We start from the raw sequence: 16,261 nt of genomic DNA, 5'->3' as shown, positions 1-16,261 counted from the left end.
TTTTATAGGAGTTTTTTTAATATATTTGAGATTTTAACTTCTTATCAGATATATAGTTTGCAAATATTTTCTCCCATTCGGTGGGTTACCTTTTCTTCTGTTGACAGTATCCTTTGTTGTACAAAAGCATTCATTTTTTTAAATGTTTATTTTTGAGAGAGAGAGAGAGAGAGAGAGAGAGAGAGAGAGAAGGGCAGAGAGAGGGAGACAGAGAATCCAAAGCAGGCTCTCCACTGACAACAGAGAGGCCCTTGTGGGGCTCAAACTCATGAACCATGAGATCGTGACCTGAGCTGAATTCGGACACCTAACCGACTGAGCCACACTAGACACCCCAAAAGCTTTAATTTATATGTAGTCCAATTTATCTATTTTTTCTTTGCCTGTGCTTTTGGTGTCATAGCCAAGAGTGCATTGCACAATTCAATGTCATTAAATTTTCCCCCTCTGTTTTCTTATAAGAGTCTTAGAATTTGGCTCTTACCCAATTAGGGTTCTTCTCATATTCAAGTAAACAACAGGAATACAACTTGCAAGCAGGGCAGAAATGGTGTTCCTCTTTAGTGGGATCAGTTTTCACAGAAGTCCATGAAGCAGTTTATTTAGCAGTTTGGGGACAACTCAGATACAAGAAGATGAGATCTAGTATATTTTGTGATAGCACATAGACATAGCTTCCAGGGTCCCCACAAGAGACATGCCAGATTACAAGTCAGGGAAATTCATGGGCACCTGGGTGGTTCAGTCAGTTAAGTATCTGACTCTGGCTCAGGTCATGATCTCGCAGTTCGTGAGTTCCAGCCCTGCTTCAGGCTCTTTGCTGACAGTTCAGAGCTTGGAGCCTGCTTCAAATTCTTGGAGCCTCTCTCTCTCCCCCTCCTCCCACTCTCACTCTGTCTTTCTTTGTCTCAAAAATAAATAAACATGAAGAGTCAGAGACATTCAAAGTATGGTGCTTTTCATAGGAGCTATTTACATATAGTATATTTATCATTTATTCATAATTCATTTATAGCCTTTCCTAGTCTGGATACAACTTATCATCATTTTTACCACCAGCAATGTTGACATTGTTACCTTTAACACCCTCCTAGTAGAATAGAGTGTGAGAATTAACCATCGATCAGTTTTTCAAGCTGAGGAAAAAGGTTCTTTATAGGTTTACTTGTTCTGGCTATTTTATATAACTGGAATCATAGAATATGTGGCCTTTTGTAATTGCCTTCTTTCAGTTAACATAATGTTTTCAAAATTCAGCCATGTTATAACATGTACTTTCTTCCTTATTTCTGGCTGAATAATATCCCATGGCAAGGATATACCACATTTTGCTTACTAATTTGTCAGTTTGGTAGCATTATGAAAAATAATACTGTTATGAACACTCATGTGCAAGTTTTTGTGTGAATATATGTCTTCAACTGTATTGGGTATATACCTGTAAGAGGAAGTAGAATCGCTGAGTCACATAGTAACTGTATGTTTAACACTTTTTTTGTAGTGGGCTTTATTTTTTTTTTACTTTTTATTTTTTTTAATTTAAATTTTAGTTGACATACAGTGCAATATTGGTTTCAAGAATAGAATTCAGTGATTGATCACTTACATATAACACCCATTGCTTATCACAAGTGCCCTCCTTAGTAACCATCGTCTATCTAGCCCATCTCCTACCCACCTCCCTCCGTGAATCCATAGTTTGTTCTCTGTCATGAAAAGTCTCTTATGGTTTGTTTCCCTCTCTTCTCTCTCACCCCCCCCTTCCTATATGTTCATCTGTTTTGTTTTTTAGATTCTACATAGGAGTCTATGGTATTTGTCTTTATCATATGGTATTTGTCTTTTTCTGATTGACTTATTTCTCTTAGCATAATACATTCTAGCTCCATCCACATCATTGCAAATGGCAAGATTTCATTCTTTTTGATGGTTGAGTAATATTCCACTGGGTACATATACCAAATATTCTTTTTTTTTTTTTTTTTTTTTTAAACAGCGGCTTATTTTAAATTTTTTTTTCAACGTTTATTTATTTTTGGGACAGAGAGAGACAGAGCATGAATGGGGGAGGGGCAGAGAGAGAGGGAGACACAGAATCGGAAACAGCCTCCAGGCTCTGAGCCATCAGCCCAGAGCCTGACGCGGGGCTCGAACTCACGGACCGCGAGATCGTGACCTGGCTGAAGTCGGACGCTCAACCGACTGCGCCACCCAGGCACCCCCCAAATATTCTTTATCCATTCATCAGTTGATGGACATTTGCACTCTCTGCATGGTTTGGTTATTGTTGATAATACTGATACAAACATCGGGGTGCATGTACCCCTTCAAATCTGTATATTTGTATCCTTTGGGCAAATACCTAATAGTACAATTGCTGGATTGTAGGGTAGTTCTATTTTTAATTTCTTGAGGAACCTCTGTACTGTTCTTTGGCTGCACCAATTTGCATTCCCACCAGTAGTGCAAAAGGGTTCCCCTTTCTTTTTTTTTTTTTTTAAGGGTTCTCCTTTCTTTGCATCCTCACCAATACTTGTTGTTTCTGGTGGTGTTAAATTTAGCCGTTCTGACAGGTGTAAGATGGTATCTCATTGTGGTTTTGATTTGTATTTCCACGATGATGAATGATGTTGACCATCTTTTCATGTGTCTGTTATCCATCTGGGTGTCTTCTTTGGAAAAATGTCTATTCATGTCTCCTGTCCATTTCTTAACTGAGCTGTTTGGTTTTTGGGTGTTGAGTTTGATAAGTTCTTTATAGATTTTGGATATTAACCCTTTCTCAGCTATGTCATTTGCAAATATCTTCTCCCATTCTGTAGGCTGCCTTTTAGTTTTGTTGATTGTTTCCTACACTGTGCAGAAGGTTTTTATCTTGATGAGGTCCCAATAGTTGATGTTTGCTTTTGTTTCCATTGCCTTCAGCAATGTGTCTAGTAAGAAGTTGCTGTGACCAAGGCCACAGAGATTGCTGTGCGTGTTTCTCCTCTAGGATTTTAATGGTTTACTTTCTCACATTTAGGTCTTTGATCCATTTTGAATTGATTTTTCTGTATGGTATAAGAAAGCGGTCCAGTTTCATTCTTCTGCATGCTGCCATCCAGTTTTCCCAACACCATTTGTTGAAAACACTGTCTTTTTTCCATCGGATATTCTTTCCTGCTTTGTTGAAGAAGAGTTGACCATATAGTTGTAGGTCCATTTCTAGGTTTTCTACTCTGTTCTACTGATCTATGTCTGTTTTTGTGCCAGTAACATACTGTCTTGATGACTACAGCTTTGTAATATAGCTTGAAATCTAGAATCGTGATGCCTCCAGTTTTGTTTTTCTTTTTCAGGATTGGAGTCTTTTGTGGTTCCATACAAATTTTAGGATTATTTGTTCTAGCTCTCTGAAAAATGCAGGTGGTAATTTGGTAGGGATTTCATTCAATATGTAGATTGCTTTGGGGAGTATAGACATTTTAACAATGTTTGTCCTTCCAGTCCCTGAGCATGGGCTACTTTTCCATTTCCTTGTGTCCTCTTTAATTTCTTTCATAAGTGTTCTATAGTTTTCAGAATATAGATCTTTTACCTCTTTAGTTAGGTTTTTCCTAGGTATCTTATTGTTTTTGATGCAATTGGAAATGGGATTGATTCCTTGAATTCTTTTTCTTCTGCTTTGTTATTGGTGTATAGAAATGCACATTGATTTTATATCCTGTGACTTTGCTGAATTCATGTATTCTAGCAATTTTTTGGTGGAGTATTTAGGGTTTTCTACATAGAGTTGTTGTGGGCTTTTTAAAAACAGCTTTATTGAGATATAATTCACATTCCGTATAGTTCACCTATTTAGAGTGTGAAATTCACTGCTTTTTAGTGTATTCACAGGTATGTCCAGTCATCACCACAGTCAATTTTAGAATCTTTTTATCACCTTAGAAAGAAACTCCATATTTTTTCACAAGAAAATGCTTCTAATGAGAGAGTATTTCAACTTTAGGTATGTAAAAATAATTGCTTTTCCAGCACTTCACTTCTATAAGAGTAATATATTTTTTATAGATTGATTTGTCCTCAGTGCAGAGAGCATCTTTTGAAGAACTATTTCCAAATGTCAGCACTTATGTTAATTCAAATGAAATTTTTCCAGTGTCAAGTTTGCAAGAAAATTCTTCAAATGAGGTTAGTATTCTCAATTTTTTCCTTTAATTACTAAAAGAAATTATTACTATCATATTAGGTACTTAGTAGATGAGATGCTCTAAGAAATCTGTAGCTCATTTGTGGCTAACATCATCTACATGTGGAGGCAGCTATCAGTTACAATTATAAATAAAAGATATTAGGCTGCCACAGCCAGAACACTTTGCATTGTCAAGACTTGGGGTTATTAAACAACTAGAGGAAACAGTATTAACCTACTTTGATCCAAAACACCTATTTCATCTATAACATAAAAACTGTGGTCACCAATTTCATTGTGTTAGGATGAATACACAGAAGTATTATGCTTTATTATAAAAGAAAACATAAAAGTCATCAAGCTAAGTGCCATGGGGGTGGGAGTAGAGATAGGGGATAAGCAGAAAAAGAGGGAACAGAAAGTGGGGTATGGGGAGAGAAAGAGCCAGAGAGAAGAAGCATGGGAGCAGACAGACAGAAGGACAGTGTAAGAGAAAGAGGCAGGGAGAAAGAAATAAAAAGGCAAAATTTTAGGGATATGTAGTGGTTTAGTGTAGCCAGATCTTTTCAGTGAGTCCCTGGGGTGAGGATGGGAATCCAGATGGTGGGGAGAAAGCTGGTGATGAGATTCTAAAGGTAAATAAGGGCCAAGATTTCAAAGGGTCTTTAATCCATATTAAACAATTTGGATCTTTTTCCTGAGAGGGGCCAATAATTGTGAACAAGGGATGATATCATATGTCCTTCTGGCTCCAGGGATGGAGAACAGATTATAAAAAGCTGAGACCAGAGGCAGTTAAAGAGATAGTTTCCTGAGAGAGAGAGAGAGAAAGAAAATGTAGTGTAAGAGGCTGAAGGGAAGTAAAAATAAATTGAAATAGGAACTTGGAATGGAAGAAGTAGGGAAACACAAGACTATAGCACATTATATCGAGAGGTCAGGTGAAACGGGAGACTTTTACCTTTTTAAAAAAACATCTTATGGGGTGCCTGGTGGTTCATTTGGTTAAGTGTCCGACTTTTGATTTCAGCTCAGATCATGATCCCAGTGATTGAGCCCTGTGTCAGGCTCCACACTAAGTATAGAGTCTGCTTAAGATTCTCTCTTTCCATCTGCCCCTCTCCCCCACCTGCATGCTCTCTCTTTAAAATAAAAAAGGCATGCCTGGGCTCAGTTAAGCATCTGACTTTGGCTCAGGTCATGATCTTATGGTTCATGGGTTCAAACCCTGTGTTGGGTTCTGTGCTTACAGCTCAGAGTCTGAAGCCTGCTTTAGATTCTGTGTCTCCCTCTCTGTCTGCTCCTCCCCAACTCACGCTCTGTCTCTCTCTCTCAAAAATAAAATAAACATAAAGTAAAATAAAAATAAAATAAATTTTAAAGCGTCTTTATTGAGGAATAATTGACATTCAATATACTGCACATTATTTAAAGTGTATAATTTGAAAGTTTTCACATATGTATGCAACTGTGAAACCACCACCACAATCAAGATAGTGAAAATATCTATCAACCCAAAAGTTTCCTCCTCCTGTTTACTAATCTTGTCCTTCCTGCCCCTACCCCCCATGCAACTACTGATCTAGTTATGGTAATTATAGATTGGTTTACATTTTTCTCGAGTTTGGGGATTACTCAAGTGAGAGATTGGAGAATTTTTGATCTGGCATCTTTTACTTAGCATAATTATTTTGAAATTCATTCATGTTGTTGAGTGCATTGATAGTTTGGCCCTTTTTAGTGATAAGTAGTATTCCATTGTGTGGTATACAGAGGTTTATCCATTCACCCACCACTTGGTATTCCATTGTGTGGTATATAGAGGTTTATCCATTCACTCACACATTTGGATTGGTTCGCTGCTGGGAATATTCACATACAAGTATTTGTATTGACAAAGATTCTCTTCTTGATCACACTTTAGTTAGGCTTCTCTGAGCCCTCTTCTTAACTAGACCTTGACCTTGGGCTTCTGTGTCCATCCTGAATGTAGTTTTCGCAAGAATTTTCTCAGTTTACAGAGAATCTCCCACCCTTGATATCTGATCCCCCTGGACTGCCTTTGGCACCCTAGCCTATTAGGTCTAATTAGGTTCCTGGACCCATTTTCAAAGTGTGTGTGTGTAGTGGGGCTCCCCACACCTCCAACAAGCAATACTCCTCTCAGCAGCTGGGTGTCCTAGAATTCAACTCAGTTCTGACACTTCCCAAAGATATTGGATTCCACAGGTAAAAGGCTTAATTCCACAAGACCACCTTCCACTTCAGATCCCACTTGGAAGCCTAGATTGTTATCTCTGCTTCTCATCAACTGACTTTAAATCAGAGGTTCCCATGACCCCCTCCTTGGATTCCATTAATTTACTGGAGTAGCTCACAGAACTTGGAGAAACATTTTACTTACTGGATTATCGGTTTATTTTGAAAGAGTGTAATTCAGGAATAGCCACATGGAAGAAATGCATAGGGCATTATATGGGGAAAGGGCAAGGAGCTTCCATGCTTTCTTCTAGGGCACCACTGTCCATGAATCTCCATATGTTCATGAACCCAGATACTCTCTGAACCCTTTCCTTTTGGGGTTTTATGGACGCTATGTAACTAAACTAACATGAGTTTATTCCTTGGTAAGTCACATGTAGAAACTATACCAGGTAGAGTTGTCACACAAAGGAAACTTTATTTGCAGCAAATAAGGAGATCATGGGGAATAACTTCCAAAGCCAAGACTCCCCAGAAACAGTGAATGGTTTCCTTTTATTTAGGGTTAGGATGAATATTTAGGTAAAGGAGTTTTGTCATCATATGTGGAGGCAGGCACAAGGTGGTGCATGCGACTTAAGGAAACAAGCTTGTACATATATCATATAATTATGTAAATGAGGCTTGTGCTCCTCCTTGGGCAGAGATTTTAGTGTTATAATGAGGTAAAGGTAACTGCCATTCACAGCTTGGGTCATTCCATAGTTCATCTGTACAAGCGTGAATCAGGGGCAGGGTGGTTATGCTCAAACTGATCTGGGTGGTCTGGCCCTAGAAGGTCTTCTTCCAGGCTATGCCCCTTGGTTCTTTGCCTCTGTTAAGAGATAAATGGGAAAGAAGAGCTTCAGGGAAAATGTGGGACAAAGGTTGGTGGGTACAAGCAGGTGAGCAATAGAGGTCAGGTCTTGGAGTTTAGCTGGTAACAGATTCATTCTGTAGGTATGGTTGACTAAATCATTGGCCGTTGACAACTGAGTAAACCTCTAGTCCCTCTCCCCTACCTAGGTTATGGGGTGGGCCTAGAAATTCCAACCCTCTAATCCAGGGTCGATTCCCCTGGCAAGCAGCCCCCATTCTTAAGTGCATTCTTAAAGTTTCATCGCATTAACAAAAACACTTTTATTGTTGTTATCACTTAGGGAAATACAAAGGTTTTAGGAGCTCTGTGTCAGCAATGGGGGGACAAACCAAATCTATATTTCTTATTAAAAATCACAGTATCACAGAAAATCTTTACGAAAATCTCCTTACCCTTGATGTCTCTTCATAGTAATTTTCCAACTGCTGACTTCCCCCATTCGGCTTGTTAGCTGTAAATCCCTTGCTGTATTTGCTGTATTTGGATTTAAGTCCAGTCTCTCTCCCCTATTGCAATACCCTATTATAATAGTCTTTTTTTTTTTTTAAGTATGGTTGACATACAATGTTACATTAGTTTTAGTTGTGTAACATAGTGAGCCTCACATCTGGCTCCCAGCTCTCAGCAGGGAGCCAGCTTCAGATACTCTGTTCTATTGATCTTTTGTCTAGCTTTGTACAAGTACCACATAGTATTAATAATGTGGCACTATAACAATTCTTGAAATTAGGTAGTATTAGCTCTCTAACTTTGTTCTTCTTTTTCAATTGTTTAGGCTATTCTAGGTCCTTTGCATTTCTATATGAATTTTAGAATCAGCTTGTTGTTTTCTACCAAAAGAAAAAAAATCCTGATGGAATTTTGATTTAGGATTGAATTAATCTACAGATTAATTTGGGCATAATTGACATCATGATGTTATTGAGTCTTCCAACCCAAGAAAAATGTAAAGCTATCCATTTTTTGAGTCTTTAATTTCTCTCTGAAACATTCTGTAGTTTTCACTCTTTGGGTCCCACTTATTCCCACTTGATGTCATCATTTCCCACCTGACGACAGTATTTTATATTCTTGATACTATTGTAAATGGTATTCTTAATTTCAATATCTGACTATTAATGCTAGCATATAAAAATACTTTTTTGTGTGTATATTGATCATCATATTAATCTGTTCGGGTTGCCATAATCAAATACTATAGACTGGGTGGCTTTCACAACAGAAATTTATTTTCTCACAGGGATGGAGCTTGGCAAGTCCAAGACCACGGTGTTGACCTATTCAGTTCCCCCAAGAGCTTTCTTCTGTCTTGTAAATGTGTACCTTCGTGCTGTGATTTCACTTGGCGTTTTCTCTCTTTGCACAAAGAAAAAAGAGCTCTGGTATTGCTTCCCCTTCTTAAAAGGGCACCAGCACTCTCAGATTAGGACCTCACCCTTATTAATTCAGTTAACCGTTATCACCCTCTCACAGAGCCTATCTCCAAATATAGTCTCATTGGGAGTTAGGGCTTCAACATATGAAATTTCTTTAATTATTTATTTATTTAATATTTTTTAATGTTTATTTATTTGTGTGGGGAGAGAGAGAGATTGCATGTGTATGAGTTGGGGAGGGCCAGGAAGGGAGAGAGAGACTCCCAAGCAGGTTCCATGCTCAGTGTGGAACTCAATATGGAGCTTGATCTCATGGCTGTGAGATCATGACCTGAGCTGAAGTCAAGAGTCAGGTGTTTAACCGACTGAGCCACCCAGGCGCCCCTCACCATATGAATTTTGTGGGAACAGAAACATTCTATTCATAAGTATATTGTAAACTTGCTAAACTTAATTATTAGTTCCAGTAGTCCTCCATACCCCAAGATTCCATTGGGCCTTGGGCAGTTATATTGTCTGTGGAAAAAAAGGTTTACCTCTTCCTTTTTAATCCAGATGCCTTTTTTTTTTCTTGACTAATTTCACTAGCTAGATTTTCCTGTACAATGCTGGGAGAGCAGTGAGGAGAGCAGATATCCTTGCCTTGTTTCTGTACTTTGAGGGAAAATACTCAGTAGTTCACCATTAAATATGATCTTAGCTATAAGTTTTTCCTGTGTTGAGGAAGTTCCCACCTTTTCCTAATGTACTTAAGAGTTTTTGTCAGGAATGGATGCTGGATTTTTGCCAAATGTACTTTTTTTAGTTATTAAGATGATAATAGAATTTTTCTTTTTTAGTTTGTTAATATGATGAGTTGATGATTATGAATTGAGTATAATATATTGATTTTAGAGAGAGACAGAGCGCAAGCAGGGGAGGGGCAGAGAGAGAGGGAGACACAGAATGGAAGGAGGCTCCAGGCTCTGAGCTGTCAGCATAGAGCCTGATGTGGGGCTTGAACCCATGAACTGTGAGATCATGACCCAAGCCAAAGTTGGCTGCTCAAATGACTGAGCCACCCAGGTGCCCCTGGTATATGTTTATTTTTATATATTGATATATTTAATTTGTGAAAATGTTTTTAGAATTTTTCCATCAGTGTTGGTGAGGGTCTTTAGTTTCATTGATTGATTGATTGATTGATTGATTGATGTCTGTGTCTGAGTTTGGCATCAGAGTAATGCTAACCTCATAGAACAAGTTGGAAAGTACTCCTTCATTTTCAGTTTTCTCGAAAAGAACTAGTATTTCTGCCTTCAATGTTTAGTAGCGTTCACTAGTGAAGTCATCTAGACCTGGAGTTCTTTTTTTTTTTTTAAATGAAATAAGCTACCGTTAAAAATCTCTTTAGGGCCTGGTGGCTCAGTTGGTTGAGCATCCGACTTTGGCTTGGGTCATGATCTCATGGTTCCTACATTCCAGCCCCACATCTGGATCTCAGCTCTCAGCCTGTAGCCAGCTTCAGATCCTCTGTCTCCGTCTCTCTTTGCCATGTATGTGCCCACACATGCGTACTCTCTCACTCTTTCTCTCTCTCAGAAATAAACATTTAAAAAAAATCTCTTTAGGGTTATTCAACTTACCTATTTCTTCTTGAGTGAACTTTGGTAGTTTGTGTATTTCAAGGAATTTGTCTATTTTTTAGAAGTTGTCAAATTTATTGTCAAGTGTTCTTTATAGTGTTCCCTTGTTATCCTTTTAATATGTTGGTATCTGTAGTGATATAGCCTTTTTCATTCCTGATATTGATAATTTGTGTTTTATTTTTTTTCTTTCCTCATTAATGTGGCTAGAAGTTTGGTTTATTGATTTTTCTCTATTTTTCTATTTTCTATTTTATTGATTTCTCCTCTCATGTTATTTTCTTTTGTCTGCTTACTTTGGATTTGGTTTTCTTTTCTTACTTTTTTAAGGTAGAAGGTGAGGTCATTAATAGGAATCTTTCTTGTTTTCTTTTCTCTTTTTTAAAAATTTTATTTTTGAGAGAGAGAGAGAGAGAGCACATGAGCAGGGAAGCGACAGAGACAGAGGTAGACACAGAATCCAAAGCAGGCTCCAGGCTCTGAGCTGTCAGCACAGAGCTCAATGTGGGGTTTGAACTCCTGAACCTCAAGATCATGACCTGAGCTGAAGTCGGATACTCAACCGACTGAGCCACCCAGGTGTCCCAATATTGGCCATTCTAATAGGTGTGTAGTAGTATCTCATTGTTTTAATTTGCACTCCTTGATGAGAAAATGTCATGTGGAACATCATTTAAAATGCTTACTTGCCATCTATATATCTTTTTTTTTTTAATTTTTTTTTAACATTTATTTATTTTTGAGACAGAGAGAGACAGAGCATGAACGGGGGAGGTCAGAGAGAGGGAGACACAGAATCCGAAACAGGCTCCAGGCTCTGAGCTGTCAGCACAGAGCCCGACGCGGGGCTCAAACTCACAGACCGTGAGATTATGACCCGAGTCAAAGTCGGCCGCTTAACCGACTGAGCCACCCAGGCGCCCTGCCATCTATATATCTTTGGTGTACTGTCTAGAAAAGCCTTTGGCCTGTTTTTTAATTGTGTTGGGTTTTTTACTATTGAGATTTAAAGAGTCCTTTGTAAGAGTTATCACCCCTTTGAGTATCCATGCCAGATGTTTATGCTAACAATGTGATTTATGGTAAATACCTGTTTTTGATACCTGAGGCTTTGGGCTACCTCTGTATCAGTTTGACCTCTGGGAGACTGGGATCTGAGTCAAAGTTTACTGGGCTTCTGATGTTGGCAACACTTTGCACTTGGGAAAATTAAACACCATCCATGTGACTCAACTAGGAGAGACAACTGGAAGCTTATCATCCTGTTGTGAGCTCTGTATACTTTTTCTCCTGGACTCCCCCTATATGCCTTTTCCTTTTGTGGATTTTAATTTGTATTCTATTGTATCATAAACCATAACTGTGAATATACCAGCTTTTCTGAATCTTGTGATTCCTTTTGGCAAATCATTAAGCCTGTGGTGGTCTTGGGGACTTTTTAAAGTTAAACTTTCCGGACTTTATAAAGTACTTCTTATTGTGGGTATGCTATAATTTCACTGGGATGTATACTTAAAAAGATTAGTATTGTGTTTGCTTTTGTTTTTTTATTGTAATGTTGCTTAGAATTTTAGGCTTCCTGAATGTGTACTCATGTCTTTCATCAGTTTGGGAAATTTCTCAGCTATTATCTGTTTTATTCTCTCTGGAATGGTAACTGGCATAAGTTAGGCATCTTTCTATCCTCCATATCTTTAAAAGTCTATTTAATATTTCTCATTTATTTGTTGGGGTACCTATGTGGCCCAGTCAGTTAAGCATCCAACTCTTGATTTTGGTTCAGGTCATGATCTCATGGTGCATGGATTCAAGCCCTGCGTTGGGCTCTGAAATGATAATGAAAGGCCTGCTTGGGATTCTCTCTCTCTCTCAAAAATAAATAAACATTAATTCTTCAGTTGTGTCTATTTTGCTCCTTAAGACCTCCATTGAATTTTGCATTTCAAAAATTTTATTTTTCATTTCAAGACATTCCAGTTGTTTCTTTCTCAAATCTACTTTTCACTCCTGTAGTCTCTTGTTGCTTGCTCATCCATGAGATTTCTATTGTTAATTCTTTAATAATTTCATACATTGTTATTCTATTCTGATTTGGCAGTTCTGATATCTGATGTTCTATAGGTTTAACCCCATTGTTTGATACTGTACAGTCTTATATATGGTAGCTTGATTTGTCATGAGTTTGGTATTTCATTATTGCTATAATAAAATTAGAGGATAAGGTCAAATATATTTTGTCTCTTATTTCTGCTTGGAACTATTCTGAGCTGAATCTTGAAGAACAACTCTGATACTGACCCTGATCATTTATTTCCTTGCTCTTAGTTGATAAAAATCCTATCAATGGATCCCATCCATTATATATATATATGTATATGTGTGTGTGTGTGTGTGTGTGTGTGTGTGTGTGTGTGTGTGTGTGTATCCCTAAGAGGATTTATATCTGTTTCTACTACAACAGCTATAGCAAGGATTGAGTATCAATCTAGGACCACTTTAGTCCCCTCAAGGATTTTGGCTTAGTGCCAGAGTCTCAAGTTCAGCAATTCCATCTTCCTGCTGGCCCATTTACAATGTTCTTGTCTCAGCCAGTCACTGTGCCCCCAGGGCATGACATATGTTGATTGGCTAGGTTGGGTCCTACAGCCATCTTGGTACCCAGAAGTACTATCAATTCCACCTGAGCCATAAGGAAAGGGTGGTGTGCAGCCTAAGAGAATGAGTAGATTCTTTCAAGAAAACTCTGGTACTGTTTAGAGTCCGAAAAATGGAAAAGATGCTAGGCAGGAAAATAGCAGATATCCACTACAGAGGATGATATGAATTTTACAGCAGAAGATGTTTCTGTATCAGCTTTACCTAAAATGTAAGGAGCCCTTGATAAATACATATCTCTACTTCTGAGTTCTAAGAAGTAAGGTGTGTTACTTTAATCTAGCGCCTGTCTTGTCTGTTTGATGGGCAGCTGTCAAAATTCATTGAGTTGAGAAATCAAGGAAATCTAGTGTTTGGCTCAGAATTAAATTAAATTTATGTTTTAATTCAGTAAATTATATAGACTTGCTCTCACACTTTGGAATGCTTGAATCTTAACTCTATCATTACTCTCTCTGTGTCCTTAAATAAGTTACCCAAATTCTTTTAACAAAAGTTTCTCATTTTCAAATAGTGTTAAATATAATCTGCCTTATCTGCTTCTGGTGATTATTAAATAAGGAAATGTTTTCAAACCAATTCATTAGTGTCTGGAGTGGAGTAAGCATTTCATAAATGCTTTCTATAGTTAATAAGTATGAAATATGGATGTTGAGAATATTTGCCTTTGAAGTAAAACTACATACGAATATAGTACCTGGAAGAATTATGCATTACCTGCTTTTTTCTCTTTCAGTTTCCTTCAAATAAATCAGAAATATGTTGTATTATTAGAGCAACACCAGGAAATAGACAAGTGAAAAGTAAAGGTGTTGTTGTAAAGAAGAAGAAATATTCTCCACCTAAAGATATTCCCCAAGGTACTATAGTGTGAATGCAGAGCCTACTTTTTGGGTGATATAAAACATTCTTTCATGGTAAATTCCTTATGCGCACAGGAAGTCTGCTTATAAATTGTATTCTTAGAGCTCTTGTACAAAGTGAAAATGGTGAAATTATAAAAAGTTTGGTTCGGTGTCAGAACCTGACCAGAAAAAATTTTTAATGTCAAATACTTAATCTTTTGAAAAATTAGCTTATGCCACTGAGTTAAATATATTTATCTAGGATACTGTTTTCAACTATTTGAAATTTAGTGTTATTGGGTTTCACTTTTATTTATTTATTCATGTTTAATATAAATCCAAGTTAGTTAATATGTAGAGTAATAATGATTTCAGGAATAGAGTTTACTGATTCATCACTTACATATAACACCCACTGCTTCTCCCAATAAGTTCCCTCCTTAATGTCCATCACCCGCTTAGCTCATTCTCCACCAAACACTCCGCCAGTAACCTCAGTTTGTTCTCTTTACTTAAGAGTCTCTTATGGTTTGCCTCCCTCTCTGTCTTTATCTTATTTTTGCTTCTCTTCCCCTATATTCATCTGTTTTGTTTCCTAAATTCCATATATGAGTGAAATCATACACTATTTGTCTTTCTCTGACTGACTTATTTTTTTAGCATAATACACTCTGATTCCATCCACGTAATTGCAAGTGACAAGATTCCACTCTTTGTGATCGCCAAGTAGTATTCCATTGTATATGTATAATATATACCACATCTTTATGCATTCATCAGTTGATAGACATTTGGGTTCTTTCTATACTTTGGCTATTGTTGATAGCGCTGCTATAAACATTGGGGTGCATGTGTGCCTTTGAATCAGCATTTTTGTATCCTTTGGATAAATACCTACTAGTGCAATTGCTGGATTTTTTGAGGAACCTCCATACTGTTTTTCACAGTGGCTGAACTAGTTTGCATTACCACCAGCAGTGCAAAAGCGTTCTTCTTTCTCCACATCTCTGCATTGCCAACATCTGTTGTTGCCTGAGTTGTTAATTTTAGCCATTCTGACAGGTGTGAAGTGGTATCTTGTTGTGGTTTTTATTTGTATTTCCCTGATGATGAGTGATGTTGAGCATCTTTTCATGTGTTTGATAGCCATCTGGATGTCTTCTTTGGAAAAGTGTCTATTCATGTCTTCTGCCCATTTCTTCACTGGATTATTTGTTTTTGGGGTGTTCAGCTTGGTAAGTTCTTTATAGATTTTGGATACTAACCCTTTATGTGATATGCCATTTGCACATATCTTCTCCCATTCCATCGGTTGCCTTTTAGTTTTGCTGATTGTTTCCTTCACTGTGTAGAAGCTTCTTATCTTGATGAAGGCCCAGTAGTTCATGTTTGCTTTTATTTCCCTTGCCTTTAGCAACATATCTAGTATGAAGTTGCTTGGTGGAGGTCAGAGAGGTTGCTGCCTGTTTTCTCCTCTAGGATTTTGATGGTTTCATTTCTCACACTTAGGTCTTTCATCCACTTTGAATTTATTTTTGTGTATAGTGTAAGAAAGTGGTCCAGGTTTATTCTTATGCATGTTGCTGTCCTGTTTTCCCAGTACCATTTGTTGAAGAGACTGTCTTTTTTCCATTGGATATTCTTTCCTGCTTTGTTGAAGATTAGTTGGCTGTATGTTTGTGGATCCATTTCTGGGTTCTCTATTCTGTTCAATTGATCTATGTGTTTGTTTTTGTGCCAGTACCATACTGTCTTGATGATTACAGCTTTGTAATATAGCTTGAAGTCCAGAATTGTGATGCCTCCAGCTTTGGATTTCTTTTTCAACATTGCTTTGGCTATTTGGGGTCTTTTCTGTTTCCATACAAATTTTAGAATCGTTTGTTCTAGCTCTGTGAAGAATGCTGGTGTAATTTTGATAGGGGTTGCATTGAATATGTAGATTGCTTTGGGTAGTACTGACATTTTGACAATATTTGTTCTTCCACTCCATGAGCATGTAATGTTTTTCCATTTTTTTGTGTGTGTCTTCTTCAATTTCTTTTACAAGCTTTCTATAGTTTTCAGTGTATAGATTTTTAACCTCTTTGGTTAGGTTTACTCCTAGGGGTTTTATGGTTTTTAGTACAGTTGTAAATGGAATTGATGCCTTGATTTCTCTTTCTTTTGCTTCGTTGTTGGTTTGTAGAAATGCAACCAAATTCTCTACATTGATTTTATATCCTGTGACTTTGCTGAATTCATGGATCATTTCTAGAAGTTTTTTGGTGGAGTCTTTGGGTTTTCCACATAGAGTATCATGTCATCAGCAAAGAGTGAAAGTTTGACTTCCTCCTTGATGATTTGGATGCCTTTTATTTCTTTGTGTTGTCTGATTGCTGAGGCTACAACTTCCAACACTATGTTGAGTAACAGTGGTAAGAGTGGACATCCCTGTCATTTTCCTGACCTTAGGGGGAAGGCTCGCA

General features: G+C 37.6%; 1 protein-coding gene and 1 long non-coding RNA gene across 4 annotated transcripts in view; one reads left to right on the top strand and one right to left on the bottom strand.

The window, feature by feature from the left end:
• Positions 1 to 14,365, bottom strand: part of LOC121010670 (uncharacterized) — a 16,615-nt gene extending 2,250 nt beyond the window's left edge. The window contains exon 1 of the long non-coding RNA XR_005781320.1: positions 14,287 to 14,365. This is a non-coding gene — a long non-coding RNA (uncharacterized LOC121010670). The remainder of the gene's footprint in view (positions 1 to 14,286) is intronic.
• MEIKIN (meiotic kinetochore factor) overlaps positions 1 to 16,261 on the top strand; it is an 84,228-nt gene that overhangs the window by 60,817 nt on the left and 7,150 nt on the right. For 2 of the 3 annotated variants that reach the window (XM_040444409.1, XM_040444407.1), the window contains 2 exons: positions 4,051 to 4,170; positions 13,685 to 13,808. In XM_040444409.1, coding sequence (XP_040300343.1) covers positions 4,051 to 4,170; positions 13,685 to 13,808 — 244 coding nt within the window. The remainder of the gene's footprint in view (positions 1 to 4,050; positions 4,171 to 13,684; positions 13,809 to 16,261) is intronic. The other variant, XM_040444408.1, reaches the window with a different exon arrangement.

Source organism: Herpailurus yagouaroundi, unplaced genomic scaffold, assembly GCF_014898765.1.
Source record: "Herpailurus yagouaroundi ecotype Mexico unplaced genomic scaffold, PumYag 192, whole genome shotgun sequence".
In the NCBI taxonomy this organism is placed as follows: Eukaryota; Metazoa; Chordata; class Mammalia; order Carnivora; family Felidae; genus Herpailurus; species Herpailurus yagouaroundi.
This window is presented reverse-complemented; position numbering and strand designations above follow the sequence as displayed.